This window comes from Phyllobates terribilis, unplaced genomic scaffold, assembly GCF_046119375.1.
Source record: "Phyllobates terribilis strain yellow unplaced genomic scaffold, ASM4611937v1 Scaffold_5__5_contigs__length_657084704, whole genome shotgun sequence".
Taxonomy (NCBI): Eukaryota; Metazoa; Chordata; class Amphibia; order Anura; family Dendrobatidae; genus Phyllobates; species Phyllobates terribilis.
Genome location: NW_027362765.1, coordinates 500,182,080 through 500,197,879, shown reverse-complemented (window position 1 = coordinate 500,197,879; position 15,800 = coordinate 500,182,080). Strand labels below are relative to the sequence as shown.

General features: G+C 43.5%; 1 protein-coding gene across 2 annotated transcripts in view; it reads right to left on the bottom strand.

The window, feature by feature from the left end:
• Positions 1-15,800, bottom strand: part of LOC141273561 (solute carrier family 22 member 15-like) — a 270,371-nt gene that overhangs the window by 224,808 nt on the left and 29,763 nt on the right. For both annotated transcript variants that reach the window (XM_073685577.1, XM_073685576.1), the window contains exons 2-5: positions 12,464-12,607; positions 11,430-11,562; positions 10,673-10,837; positions 8,411-8,540 (exon numbers count right to left, since the gene is read on the bottom strand). In XM_073685577.1, coding sequence (XP_073541678.1) covers positions 8,411-8,540; positions 10,673-10,837; positions 11,430-11,562; positions 12,464-12,607 — 572 coding nt within the window. The remainder of the gene's footprint in view (positions 1-8,410; positions 8,541-10,672; positions 10,838-11,429; positions 11,563-12,463; positions 12,608-15,800) is intronic.

Genomic DNA, 15,800 nt, shown 5'->3' with positions numbered 1-15,800 from the left:
TGTTCCTACCTTTTTGTTCCGATTGTTGGTGAACAAATCTATGATAGGAAGACCCCACATTTTTACAATCTGATTGAAAACAGACTGCTTTAGTTCCCATTTGCGCTTTAACGGGGTTCAGCTCAGCAAGTCTGCCTTGTGATTCTCTATCCCTCTTATGTGTAGAGCTGATAAGGACATAGCCAAAATCAATCTTATCTGAAACATGAGGTCTGTTACTACCATCAAAGGACGGGAACGGGTTCCTCCCTGGTGGTTCAAGTATGCAACTACTACCCGGTTATCTGAGAATACTCTCACATGATGACCCTGGAGAGAATCTAAGAACTCTATCAGGACAAATTTCACTGCTAACAGTTCCTTCATATTTGAGGACACTGACTTTAGCTCCTTTGTCCAGACTCCCTGAGCTACTCTGTCTTTCAGATGTGCCCCCTAACCCCTGGGGCTCGCATCTATGGTCAGCACCTGAGTGATCCTGTCCACCCAGGGAATACCACCGGCTAATTTGTTTCTTTGTTCACCATCCCAAGGAAAGAATGACTTTTGGAGATAAAATTAGCTTCTAAATGCCCTCCTAGAGAAATTTCGGCTGCTAAAATTTCCCATTGTAGGTTCATGGTGTGGATTTGGGCCCACTGAACTGCTGGAATACAGGAGGTCATAGACCCTAGACGGGACATAGCCTTCCGCAGAGTCATAGAAGGGTGATCTATTGTTTGAGACATCTGCCCCATAATCTTTTGTATTTTTTCCTCTGGGAGGTGACACTCCTGTTTTTCTGAGCCCAGAATAAGACCCAAAAATTCCTGCACCTGTTTTGGCTCGGTCCTGGATTTTTTTAGGTTTAAAAGCCAACCCAAGTTTGTCAAGGAACTCATGACCTTCTCCAGCTGATCTTTGCAGTGATGAATGGAGCTGCCTACCACCAAGAAATCATCTAGGTACAGAACAATTAAGAGGTCTTGCTCCCTCAGGTGTGCCATTGCTTCCGCAATTAACTTGGTAAACACCCGAGGGGCAAAAGCGAGACCGAACGGGAGAGCGCTGTATTGATAGTGTTTGATCTTTCCCTCTATTGAGACCGCTACTCTGAGGAATTTCTGGAAGTCTTTGTGAATAGGAACATGATAATATGCATCCTTTAAGTCCAGAACAGTCATGAAGCAACCCGAAAACAGAATTCTCACAGTTGTTTTTATTGTTTGCATTTTGAATGTCTGAATCTTTAGAGATCTGTTCAGTCTCATCAAATTTATGATAGTCCTGAAGGATCCATCTGGTTTCTTCACCAGAAACAATTAGGAATAATATCCTTCTCCTCTTTCTTGAAAGGGGACTTCCTGTAGGACAGCTTTTGTAACTAGGCCTAGAATCCCCTGTTCTGGGACTACTTGCTCTACATTTGAAGACTGCAGGGGAATCACTATATAATTTGGTTATGGGACAGAGAGGAACTGTAACTTTAGACATGCTTTTATCAGGACGTTGGAAATCTTTTCCCAGGCCAGGAGAAACAGGAATAACAGGGGCAGCACAGTGGTTCAGTGGTTAGCACTGCAGACATGAAGCGCTGGGGTCCTGGGTTCAAATCCCACCAAGAACAACATCTGCAAGGAGTTTGTATGTTCTCCCAGTGTTTGCGTGCATTTCCTCCGGGTTCTCCGGTTTCATCTCACTCCAAAGACATACTGATAGGAAATGTAGATTGTGAGCCCCAATGGGGACAGTGGCAATAATGTTGTAAATTCTCTGAATTGTAAAGCGCTGCGGAATATGTTGGCGCTATATAAATAAAAAGATTATAAATATTCCCCCCACATGGGGAAAACCTTCATTGGGAAGGCTTTCTGCTGTCATGGGAAGGGTCACTGAACATGAAACCTCAGTTTCTCTGTTTCTTGTCTTCCCACTTATCCTGGCTTTTAGGGGGCTTCCTCCGAATTAATTTTTTACTCCGAAAATATCTCTTATATGAAGGGATAGCGAGGATGGGGAATTGTTTTTTTATTATCCCCCGCCATATCAAGTATATCATCTAGGGTAGGCCTACACCCACACAAGGAATGGAACTAAATCTAGATTTTGTTTGAAGGTCTCCTGACCAACATTTAAGCCAAAGATGAGCAGCATTGGGAGAAAGCTGCAGACTTGGCCGCCAAACTAACTGAAATCGGCAGATGCATCAGCCAAAAAAGCAGCAGCTCCCCGCATTAAGGGAATGGTATCTAGTATTCTTTCCCTGGATACCCTATCCTGAATTTGAGATTCCAACTGGTCTAACCATACCATTAGCGACCTGGCGGTACAGGTTGCCGCTACCGCGGGTTTTTAGACCCTCACCAGAGGCTTCCCAGGACCCTTTTAAGAAAGTATCAGCTTTTTTATCTAAGGGGTACTTCAATACTCACATGTCCTCGAAGGGAAGGGCAAATTTTTTAGACGCCTTGGCAATAGCTACGTCTAGTTTCGGGGCTTTCTCCCAAAATGAACAAACTGGATCATCAAAGGGATACTTCATTTTTGGAATAGAGACATTCTTCCTTTCAGGTCTTTTCTATTCTCTTTTAATTAGAGACTGAATCCGGTCATTAAGAGGGAAAGACCTATGTTTTTTCTGATCCAGCCCACCAAACATTATGTCCTGAACTGTTTTCTCTGGCCGTGGGTCTAACATCCCCATAGTAGGTCTAACCGCCTTAACCAGGCTATCTGTTTCCTCTATTGGAAAACAACTTCGACCTCCCCCATCTCCTTGAGATGAGGAGGAAGACGAATCTGAGGAATCCGCATCTAAATCGCTCCCCTTCTTCCGAACTGCTAGACCCAGATTCAGGGGATAAATTCCTAGATTTTTTAGCCCCACCCCCCTGTAGGGTCCTAAAGGTATTTTCCACCTCCGTCTTAATTACTGATCGCAGTTCAGAGGCAAATTTAGGGGTTTCCTCACAAACTGTCTGCTGTATGCATGAATTGCAGAGCCTCTTCACCCACGTAACGGACAATTATTCACTGCAGAGCGCACAGCTTCTATGTTTGGTCTTGCTAATACTTTTTCCTGCCTAACAAAAAATAAGGAAAAGAGGAGAGGGCCCTAATTAAAAAATAAACTTTCATAGAGATCACTTACCGATCTGACGCAATCTGGGGTAGCGGTTTAGATGGAGGGACTACATAGGCTGCTGGATTCCCTCTGATGGTTGGAGACTTGACAACACTGGAATCTTTGCTACTCAGTGGATTTCGCAGAACACCCACTTCCACAGCTGCCGTGATCACGATGAAGGGAAACCTCATGTTGCCAAGTGTTCTGCTGCCTCCGCTTCTGCCGTTGCTGCTCCTGCTGAGGATCTGGGCTCTGCACCTCAAACTGACACAGCTGCCCCTGTGACAGCTCTTCCCTGGTCGTTTCCATTTTAAAGCAGAGAGGACTGCCGGAGAACTGCTCAGAGCCTTATTCCTGGCTCTTTTTATAATAAGCAGTCTCCAGCTTCCTCCCAGCTTTCTGTTACTTCCGGTCACATGACCCCCTCACTTGCATCATTAGGAAGCGCCTCCGGCGCGTCCCCACGCATGCGCAGATCGGACGGCCGGAAGCTCAGCACCAGCAACGTGGCGCAGCGGCTGCGCTCCTACCCCAACTCATGATGGCCCTCCGGACCCAAAAGGTGGTGCTTCAGAGCACTGCACCAGCCGAGGCAGGGAACCCCTGCTGCCTGAATCGGACTGGCCAGGCCTGGTATCGTCTTGGTCGTCTTCTTTTCTTCAGGCACCATCCAACTGAAGGTTCCCCGTCAAGGACAGGAAACCAACTGATGTGAGGAGAGGTACCACCCTCTTTTATCAGTAGGTTTCCGGTCCTTGAAGGGCGGCTTCCCTCTCTCTGTGGTGGTGTCATGGGGGAGAAAATACTGACCGAATACTGACCAAATACTGATAGGTTTGTCTAAGGTCACGACCCCACTATCAGAGGCCTCTCACCTAGTCAAATCAGATCTCTTGCTTTGCACTGATGAGGTGTAAACACCCTGAAATGTGACTGCAAATGGGGTGTCTGGTTTCGTTTCTTATCCTAAGTCACGTGACAAGGCTTGTTAAAGAGAACCTGTCAGCACAATTTTGTAGTGTAAAATAAAGACAAGGCAGTAATGACACTAATACTAATTACATGGATACCTTTGGATAAGAAATCCACTTTGTTGTTGTTCTTAAATCACCATTTGAAGCTTTCTGCCGTTTAGATTTCGGTGCACAGAGACCGGACTGTGCGCGGGGTTTTCGCTTCCCTGCCTGTAATTCACCGATCCTTCCGCCTGCCTCCAGTCTTTGAATGACCAGCCTTATCTGTTTGAAATCTCAGCATGGATTTCAAACAGAGATTTGCACACTACATACACTATGGGCACAATTATTAGGCAGTGAGTATTTTGAGCAAATCATCATTTTTATGCAGATTTTCCAATTCCAAGCTGTCTAAGCATGAATGCTTATTGGATGAAGCAGATCAGGTGATGTGCATGTGTGTAATGAGGGGGGGGGGAGGCGGCCTAAAGATATCAACACCCTTTAACGAGGTGTGCAGAATTATTAGGCAGCATGTTTCCCTCAGGCAAAATGGGTCAAAGAAGAGATTTAACTGACTCTGAAAAGTCAAAATTGTTACAAGTTTTACAGAGGGATGAAGCACTCCTGAAATTGCTGAGATATTGGGGTGTGATCACAGAACTATTAAAAGTTTTGTCACAAATAGTCAACAGTCATAAAAAATGTGTAGAGAAAAAAAGACACACATTAACTGATTAAGATTGGAGAAGGATCAAACGTGAAGCGACCAGGAAGCCATTATCCTCCAGTGCGGTCATATTCCAAAGCTACAACCTCCCTGGAGGCCCAGAAGTACAAGTGTTCAGTGCTCAGACATAGCGGAGGTAAGGGAGGCTGAAACCTGACCACAAGTGAACAAGACACAGAAGGTGAAATGTCAAGATCGAGCCAAGCTATATCTGAAGACAGATTTTTCAAAGGTTTTATGGACTGAGAAGATGAAAGAGACTCTTGATGGATCAGATGGATGGGCCCATGGCTGGATCAGTACCAGCAGACACAGATCTTCACTTAGACAACAGTACGGTGGAGGTGGGTACTGCTATGGGCTGGTATTATTAAAGATGAGACAGTTGGATCTTCTCAGGTTGAAGATCAACTTACATGGAGGGCTACTTAAATAAGATAAATGTTGAGAACATGGATCCAATTCATCAGTTTCCTGGCATAAAACAACTTTAAATGTCGCAAGTCCTGGCCAACATCACAAATTAGATTCTATCCAGGGTAGAAAAAGACCGCACATACGCAAGACATATAATAATAAAGCCAAAAAATGTGTACTGGAGGAAAATTCATGTAATGTACAAGGTAGATTATGTCTTGTTGTGTATGCTTGAAGTATATGAAGTAGTATTGAAATGCAAAGATGTGCAGACATGTGCGTGGAGGGGTGCTATCCTAGCGGTTCTAGATATAGGCATACACTCCTGAACTACAGGGACTCCACTTTTGTGGGTCAAAGAGACCCACAAAAAAACAGTCCTGCATCACATGGATGTGAATAAATTTGCAGCAGTGAAAAAAAGAAAAAGCTTTGGATTCGATTTACACATGAAATACTACGTGTGCTCCATGAATAAAGTGTTTGTATTTGTGTTGTGTGAACACACGCATACTTCGTGACTACACATGTATTTTCTCATACTTTTACAGACATTTAGCACATTTTCTACTTAGAACACACAGTGAAATAAAGTTGCAGTCCAATTGCCCCAATTAAGAGCAGAGACGGCACGAAACAGCTGTCGGCACATTTAGTTATTTGGCAGATAATAATGTTTTCTATGAACAATTATAGATACAAATGTTTCATTTTCTACAAGAGTGCTTTTCGAATTCTCTATTTTTTGGATGGTTATGATATTGAAATGAGCGCTGGAAAGGGAGAGCAATGTGAATGAGATGTGAACTGTGTATATCCTCCCAGCATCGATGTCCAATTCAGCCGGAGCCGCTGAGTCCAGGTACATTGCGATACGCCAAGGCCAGCGTTTCGCTGTGCTGCATGACCACCCGGGGTTCTCATAACGACAATCACAATACAATGCAGTAACAATTCATGAGCTGTCTTCACTGACTTCTGCAGATTATGTAGAATAGTGGCGATTTTATCTATTATTTCTGCATGGATCAAACAAGAAATTGCCTCACATTGGAACCAAACACAAGATTTATGACACCCTCTTATCCCTTCACCCTAATACTACAGTTATACTATGTAGATATTATAGAAGACTCGTATATTATTTTTCTGTATTTTTTTGTATTTATGCGTTATTGAAATGTACAATACCATAAATTTGATACGTTATATTTAAAATAAAAAAATAAAAGTTTAAAAGGGATGTCGATGTTACACAAAAAAAACAATAAAAACACAAACGTTATACTAATATACATAATATTTTGCATTTATAATTGGTGGAAACATTACCCTTTATTTCATCACTATGTATATGCACCCAGAATTATTAAAGGGTTGTTTTTCTGGTTTTGGAAAATTCCTGTGTTCAGGTGCAGTTTGTGTGAAAAATTCACCCTACCCCGGTCCAGGTGCTACTGATGTCTGTTATCATCCGCAGCGCTGACATTGCTGCAGCCAATAAATGAACTCAGGGATGCTGCGAGAGAAGAAAACCTGAGCCGCTCAGTGTGGCTGAGCTACCTGACTGGATTGGCTGCAGCGCTGTGAATATGACGTCACACCAGGCAGCGGATGCAGCGGCAGAGATTCAGCACTGGACCCAAGGAGGGTGAATGAGGCACATATTGCTTTTTAAAACAAACTGCACTTGGGTACATTGTTTTTTTTGAAAAGGAAACCCACTTGGACAAAATTTCTATTTTTAGGAATAGACAACCCCTTTAAATGAACCCTACAGTATACTCACCTTACCAATCCTGTGCAGCTCCTCTTCTCCCCGGGCACAGCTGACTGTAGGCGACATGGTGCTGTGCATAGTTTCTAATATTATATCAATTCATCCTGTATAATTCTTGCCTGTCCCTACAACTCTGATCTTTCCACTTTCCAATCCTCCAATTCTGTATGTGCTTCACACATTTCCCCCCCGTTTTGTCTATTATTGATTATATGTACATCTTTGTTACCTACAGCAGCCAATTACAGTACAGCTTTCATTTTACCAAGGCTGTTTGAAAAATGAAAGCTGCGCTCTGATTGGCTACTGTGGGCAACAGAAACAGTTTTCTTATTGGACAGTGTAGATAAAGGCCCAGTTGTAATCGCAGATAGGAGTTGTCCATTATACAAATATGGACAGAAAAATCCTGACGCTTAGGGCTCCTCAGACGTAGTGGATTTCGACTTGATATCGGATCACAATGCACGGACAGGCCGCGGATCTCCCGAGCCGAGCATGGTAGCCTCATAGAAAAGAATGAAGCGGTCAGCCTCACGTCAGGAGAGACACGGCCAATCCATGCATTGGTAGTTTGTGCTCAGACCCATTTTCTGAATAAATCCTTAATTAGGAGAAACAACGGCTTAGCGGCTGATAATCCTGCTCTTGCTTGGTTTTGTCTGTTGCACAGATGTGCAGTGTAGTCAGAGGGGAGGAGAGCTGGTCCTCCTTTGCAGCAGGCGTAGAGTCTATGTCCACCATGTGCAGAGAGGACAGAGCAATCACACGTGGAGTGTCACTGCACAGTAATAAGATTAGCAGGTGTCTACTGAGCATGTGCGACCTGTCATCAAATACCTACAGGACGTACAGTACAGACCAAAAGTTTGGACACACCTTCTCATTTAAACGGTGACTACCTCTTGAAGCTCATCAAGAGAATGCCAAGAGTGTGCAAAGCAGTCATCAAAGCAAAAGGTGGCTACTTTGAAGAACCTAGAATATAAGACATATTTTCAGTTGTTTCACGCTTTTTTGTTAAGTATATAATTCCACATGTGTTAATTCATAATTTTGATGCCTTCAGTGTGAATGTACAATTTTCAAAGTCATGAAAATACAGAAAAACCTTTAAATGAGAAGGTGTGTCCAAACTTTTGGTCTGTACTGTAAATGTATACATAGGCAACGGCCTGTGATGTGTGTATCCAGGGGTGATATTCGGAGCAGCGAGCACTTTAGGAAATTGATTGCATATGACAACTTTACTAATTTCAGGACTGTAAGTTGCTGAGCTGTGATTGATATCATGGGAATAACTCTTTAACAAAAAATGTCATATGATCCTTGTCAGAGGACTCATACACAGGCACAATGGTCAAACAGTGAGAGCATGCAACATGTGAAATTTAAGGGATTGAACAATAACTAAAACTTACAATGAAAGTAGAAAGAACAGAACTCCTGGAGAGTTGGCTACAAATGCAAGTATCCTCCAGTTCCTGATGTAATAGCCCAGCAATGCGTAAAGTGCTATACCAACAGCAAAGGCCACGTTAGTTAAAGAACCTAAAAATGGAGGCAAGAATAAGAGGAAGTCATCACAGAGAATGTAGCAATTGGTGCAAAAACTAGTCGTGTGTAGCAACAAAGCCAATATAATAATACGACCCACATAGGTAGTAAATGACCATGGGGAGAGTCGTCTTTACATCAAGCATTGTCCAGAAATCTGATACTGTCCCGCTACATTGTAAAGGCTCAGCTGGGCTGACGAGGAGCTGACGAGGAGCTGACCGCTTCAGCCAGCAGAATTTTTATCAGAACTTTTTATTCAGGTCCCACTTGGAAACATTAACTTCTATATGAGATTGGCATAATACAATTAAATAGTTTTCAGCAGTGCAGTATTACAGTAAATAATGCCAGTCAGCCTAGCCCGGCTCCCACAGCAACCCATCAGCAGCTCGGGAAGTCAATTGTGCAGACGGTCCAGTGCCGCTGCGGGTTTGACGCTGCAGACTAACGCAGACTCAAACCCTCAGCGGCCAGATGTTACAGCATAGGGGATGGGATTTCTAGAAATCCACTATGCGTCTGTGGCTCACCTACGGAAACCGACATGCGGCGCGTCTTTCCAGACCGCAGCATGTCAATTTCTCCTGTGGGTCCACATACGGGCTTTCCCCATAGACCTAACCTTTAAGGGGAAAGTCCGCAGGTAAAAAAAAAAGCAGCACTCATATGCATATCTGCCTGCGCCACCTCTGCAGCGTCGGGGCTGCAGGCTGGGAGTCATCATCTGCACATACCCTGAGGCTTCAGAGAGCGTTTCCCCTCATTCTAAAACAATGGTCAGGATTGACTACAGTATATAAAGAAGTGGTAACCACACAGTGGTGGCATCTAGCTCCTGCCTCCCTGCACACGGTGGTGACATCCAGCTCCTGCCTCCCTGCACACGGTGGTGGCATCCAGCTCCTGCCTCCCTGCACACGGTGGTGGCATCCAGCTCCTGCCTCCCTGCACACGGTGGTGGCATCCAGCTTCTGCCTCCCTGCACATGGTGGTGGCATCCAGCTCCTGCCTCCCTGCACACGGTGGTGACATCCAGCTCCTGCCTCCCTGCACACGGTGGTGGCATTCAGCTCCTGCCTCCCTGCACACGGTGGTGACATCCAGCTCCTGCCTCCCTGCACACGGTGGTGACATCCAGCTCCTGCCTCCCTGCACACGGCGGTGGCATCCAGCTCCTGCCTCCTTGCACACGGTGGTGGCATCCAGCTCCTGCCTCCCTGCACACGGTGGTGGCATCCAGGTCCTGCCTCCCTGCACACGGTGGTGGCATCCAGGTCCTGCCTCCCTGCACACGGTGGTGACATCCAGCTCCTGCCTCGCTGCACACGGTGGTGACATCCAGCTCCTGCCTCGCTGCACACGGTGGTGACATCCAGGTCCTGCCTCCCTGCACACAGTGGTGACATCCAGGTCCTGCCTCCCTGCACACAGTGGTGACATCCAGGTCCTGCCTCCCTGCACACAGGACATCGAGCCACCATTATTGGTATGACAACAGGCAGAGCTTCTCAACAGACATCATACCAAGGCATTATACTTACATACAAGGGTTCCTACCTCACCTCCATTCAGTATTCTTGCATCAAGGACTCCCACCACACTGTCCATCCAGCTTCAAGAACCTCCTCTACCTGGCTGCATCATCCTATCTTCAGCTAGGCACTTACTTAATTTAATTCTCCTCCCCAAGGCCAGTGTATATTCTATGCAGACTACTCAGCAGTCATCATCTGGACACCCGCTCTTCATAGATCTTTGCTAGACCTGGTGCTAATGTACCAAGCTGGCAGAGACCTACGAGCGGCACATCATGGTCCCACGAGCCATATGTGGCTCCTGAGCTACTGGCTGGGGACCCCTGATGTAGTGTATTAAATGGCCAAGATTGGAGTTATCTCCATTCCTGGTGGTTAGAGCAGGAGACAGACACACTGAAGGGATCCCATGGTGACTGTTCATACACAGCTTTTGTGCCCCCTCGATAATCAGGATGTGCTATTATGTTATTTTGTAGGAATGTATAGTTCAATAGTGTGTCAAGGTGTGAAAGACAAAAACACTGACAGATTACACTAAATACATGTATGTTTATATGACACCAATTAGTTTATGAGCCAACCTACCTGTCAATGCCCAATAGGATTTTCCAACATATTCTTGTGTTAATACAAAAGATACAAGGGCCATACCCCCATTCATTATACCAACAAATAATCGGGAAAAAGCAAACACTTCATAGCTTGGAGCCAGGGCCGTTAGGTACCCGAAAATAACATCAAAACACAGTCCTAAATAAAAGAAAGAAAGCAACATAACCAATCAAAATCAAAACCCGAGTCAATAAACATCGGAATCATTTTAACTATAGGTTGCCCGGCTTGAGATTAGATCGCCCCTTCAGTGGCATATATAAATATATAACTAAGTTATAAAGTTTACTATCAAAATCTCAATAAGAGATGTAAAATGAATTTGGCCATGTTCTCATGTTCTTTGGCTTCCATTGGCAGCTCCACTTAGAGGACAAGAATACAGGAGAGGTCAAAATAGAGCCAATTATAAGTGAAGTTGAGCCATTTTGGAGAGGGGGATAACACTGTTAGGTACCCCAAGCTGTCAGGCAGTCAAACCTATGACAATGTGCATCTGGGGGGGGGGTCTCTGCAGTCCATTTTATCTTCATTTTTAAATGTTTTGGAAAAATGTGGAGCTGCCGACTATGGTTCTATCCATCACATCTCAGATGGTTTGCACCTTGTATGTGGGCATATACATTTAATAAAAGGTTATCCTATCTCCTGCTGTTTTGGTATTCATATATGCTCATGGAACATTTGAGGAGTAAAAAGCAAAATATAGTAACATATACATTTCACCTACCTGTTAAATATACCGGTCTCCTTCCTAGTTTATCCGACAAAGGTCCAAATAAAAGGTTCCCAATGAGGAGCCCGGCAAATAATAATGAAGATGCCAGATTGACCTTGTATGCTTCATGCTGAATTAAGTGCCACTAGAAAAGGAAAATGTAAACATTTTGGACAAATCCCAAGCATGAATTTAATTTACTCTGTGCTAATAAAGGACCTTGTGCCTTACACTATCAAAATCTCAATCTGCACCAGTTCTCTCTGCCATCTCCTTTACTCAAAAATTACAAGGCGAAACACGTCGCCGACTCCCATAAAATAAGCAAACCCAAGCCCAGAAATCCCAGAAATCAGGTAGTGTGTCTAGAAATTTGTTAGACATTGCCAGCTATGTTATACAGTCAGCACATGTTCTTAACAGCAGCAACCTGAGCTAGCTCCTATTACTGCTATGTCACCATTTAAGTGCAAAAGCAATATATGACAGGGGCATTTAAATGGTGCGGTGCCATTGTATGGTGCATCTGTCCAGCCGCTCATCCCCCTGATAAAATTGCGAGCTGCCATGGCAGTCAGAAATTAACATAAAGCCCACGTGTCCACCATATTGGTGTTCCTCAGTACTCCAGGCATCATCAGGCACATAATAGTTGAATATCACAGCCATCATCTGCAGGAAAATATGGCCCTCAAAGTGACAGAGCTGACATATGACTTAACTGTACGACATATGTTGGTCAGGGGTTAATGCAATAGTGGTATTGAGGGTTGTTTTTTCACAATTTCACTCAACGTAGAACTTTCTTTGCGTTTTAAATGGTGAAAATGAATGACGTCGTTCAAAACTACAATTTATCCAGCAGAACACAGGTTGGAGAAATAAAAAAAAAATTCTGACTTTTAGAAAAAAGGAAGAGAAAAAAATAAAATAAACAAAAAAAAAATTTAAAACAAAAATGCCCATCTGGAAAGGGGTTAAAGAATGGGAATAACTTTTTAAGCTATACTAGTCAAAATGTGAAATACAGAATAATGAATACTTGCCTCTGATACTATAGAAGTGAAATTGTCAGTAAAATGGACATGCTTTATTACATCAGTATCAGCAGATGCCTCTTGTATGTCAATATGATATTCAGGTATGGCTCCCACAATGATAATCAGCATGGACTGACAAGCCACGTAAACCTAAAAGTGAGAATAACAATAGTGAGCACAATGCTGACAATTCTCAAGTAAAGGCATACACAGTGTATACAGATTTGTTTTTTTTACAATGTATATTTACACAATCATTTGCTGAACTTTTTTTCATGGCGTTTTTTTAATTAATGCACAGCTCTGCAGCGAGATCAGGAGAGCAGACTGTCAGTCATTACATGTCTCACACTGGTAACGCTCCCTTTCATTTATAATAATCTCTGGAGGCCGATTCTCAGGGAGGTCTATGTCCGGCCCAAAGATGTTACCAGCTCATTTATATATTTAAAATTTTTGGGGATTTCTCTGTAATAAAACATCGGATCGCAGATATCAAGATATCATTTTATTCACCTTTCTATGACCTGCATGTCCATATAGATGAATTCCTTTTAAGCAGGGCTGTGGAGTCAGTAAGGCAAACCTCCGACTCCTCAATTTCCATGACACCAACTCCGACTCCCTCATACACGGCTCATGTTTTAGTGATAAATTTACTGTAGCACAGATTCATCTCAGCTAAAAGTCTAGACCCTGAGATCAGGAATAGGACAGACATTTATAGGACACTTCATAACTTTCCCAAATTCTTATGAAAAAATATTCCCCACAAACTGCATTGAACTAGTGAACTCAATTTATTATATATTTTAGGAGTCAGAGTCAGTCCATTTTATACCGACTCCATGACTCCGACTCCACAGCCCTGTTTTTAAGGTCCACATACACAATAGATAAAAGTTAACCTTAGCCACCCATCTGATGTATTTTAGGGCCTCCATACTCTCCTCTGACAGATGATGGCAGGGAAAGGAGGATCAGACTGTGGGCATTTCAGCAGCTGATCCTCCAGTTTTCTCCTCTCTCACTGGAGAAAACACATGAAGGTTCGGCTAAGCGCTCATGTGTATGGAGGAGTCAGGAAAAACTAATCTCATGTGTATGGCCAACTTTCTAATAGAACTCAACCCCCAATAAAGGCTCCAAAAAAAGGAACCACCATTATAGTTTGTCATACGGTAACATAATTAGGGGACCTAGTGCTCAGATTTCTACTAGTGATGAGCGGACATTCTCGGTTAAGGGGTTAACCGTGCACGCTCGGGTGCTTACCGAGTATCTTCGTCGTGCTCGAAAACTGTGTGTGAGTCGCTGCGGCTGCATGTCTTGCGGCCTGTTTGTTAGGCAATCCCTGCATGTGTCGCGGCTGTCTAACAGCCACAAGACATGCAGCCGCGGCGACTCAAACATAGTTTGAGAACACACCAAAGATACTCGGTAAGCACCCGAGCGTGCTTGGTTAACCCCTTAACCGAGAACATTCACTCATCACTAGTCTCCACACAAAGAGGAATTATTGATACTGATGTAACATGTGAATGGTGTGCCATTATCCCTTCCCTGAACAGTGATCACCACTCACTCATGCATGCTACTATGATGTCTATCGCATGTAGTACAAAGAAATACAAAGTAAGAGACAGTACACAACGTCCATACTGCTTTTAAAGATCTCAAATAACCTGGTTCCCGAAAGAAACCACCAGGCTGTTAACAGCTCTTGTCTGCTATTACCATCATAATCATATCCAAGATGCTTCCGATGCGCTACCAATCGGAAATTGTCATGATAAAGCACTGGATGTTTTTGCAATTTATGCATTTATCATGTCGATAGGAACTGCCATAATTTTCTTGCAGTAGTTTGACAGCGAAGATTCTCATTAATCCAAAGAACTGGGATTCCACATTCACTTCTCTGTTTCTGTGTCTCTAGAAGCTATAAGGGAATGACCAGACATGTACTGCCATCCTAGCACTGCAATAAGATAAGAGACGCTGAACGTAATGTCAAATCATCAGATGGATTTAAGGGTTATCTTAGACCTCCACCATGCAGCAGGCTGACAATCACCACATAGAATTTCACAGCAAGTGGTAAATGTCATAAAAAGCGTAAAAACCAACCAATGTCTTATGAACACGTGGATCATGCCGTGCAGCTCACCTTCCTGCCCCGCTCATTGTGTAATGGATTTATCTGAGCAAGGAAGACACTTGAAGGCATGATCTTGATTCTACAAGTCGAGCTATGAGGCACAATTATTCTGATATCAATTAGGGCATGTTGTTCTTAAGATTAGCTACCAGCTAGAAGCATTGTGCATCATTAACTGAATTATGACGACTTGTGGTTAACCGGCACTAACAAAGTCAATGTGGTTTACAATGTGTAAGAAGAAACAAGAAGTAAGGAACTCAGCGCTCACGATAAAATAAACGCCAACATTGACCAGGCGTACAACTAGTACTTGTCACGTAGAGACAAGGGACTGTGAGCACCTACCTGATCCCTCGAACTAGGGGCACTCTAGTCTTTCCCCGTCCTCGGATTATCCCTAAAAGGTGGAGACACCAGGTTCTCTTACCTATGTCCCTAACCTAGCCCTTATCTGATCCCTCCCCCACCCAGAGAGGTGAGATGCTGAAGTGTATAGGAAAACACTAACCAGACAGAAAGGGTTAACAGACAGGAATAAAAGAAACCTACAATCCTATAAATACATAATCAGACGCCGCGTTCTTCTGGCCCTTGTCTGTCACGGTATCCCCGTGACAGTACTATGCTAGAATTTACATTAAAAAAAACAAATCACATTATTGGCAATCATGACTTAGCAAGGACAGTATAGGAAAAATATTAAAATTCTATTATGCTAGCGTCACAATACTTTCTTGCCTAGGAATGCGACTCGTTGCAGTACAGTTATCAGAGAACTTTTTTTGTACTTGGAAGAAATTTTCAAAATCTCTATGGAATGCTATGAACCGTCCATAGACAATCTGTAGATAAAAAATTTCCTTACACCCTTCTCTGCATAATTGCTGTCTCTATAATGTACCACTAAAATGTTTCCCGGTCGAATGAATTTTATCTATAACTAGGTATGGCAGTCCTGCAAAAAAAAAAAAAATTATATATATATATATATATACACACACAGTACAGACCAATAGTTTGGACACATCTTCTCATTTAAAGATTTTTCTGTATTTTCACGACTATGAAAATTGGCCTGGCCTCCACAGTCATCAGACCTGAACCCAATCGAGATGGTTTGGGGTGAGCTGGACCGCAGAGTGAAGGCAAAAGGGCCAACAAGTGCTAAGCATCTCTGGG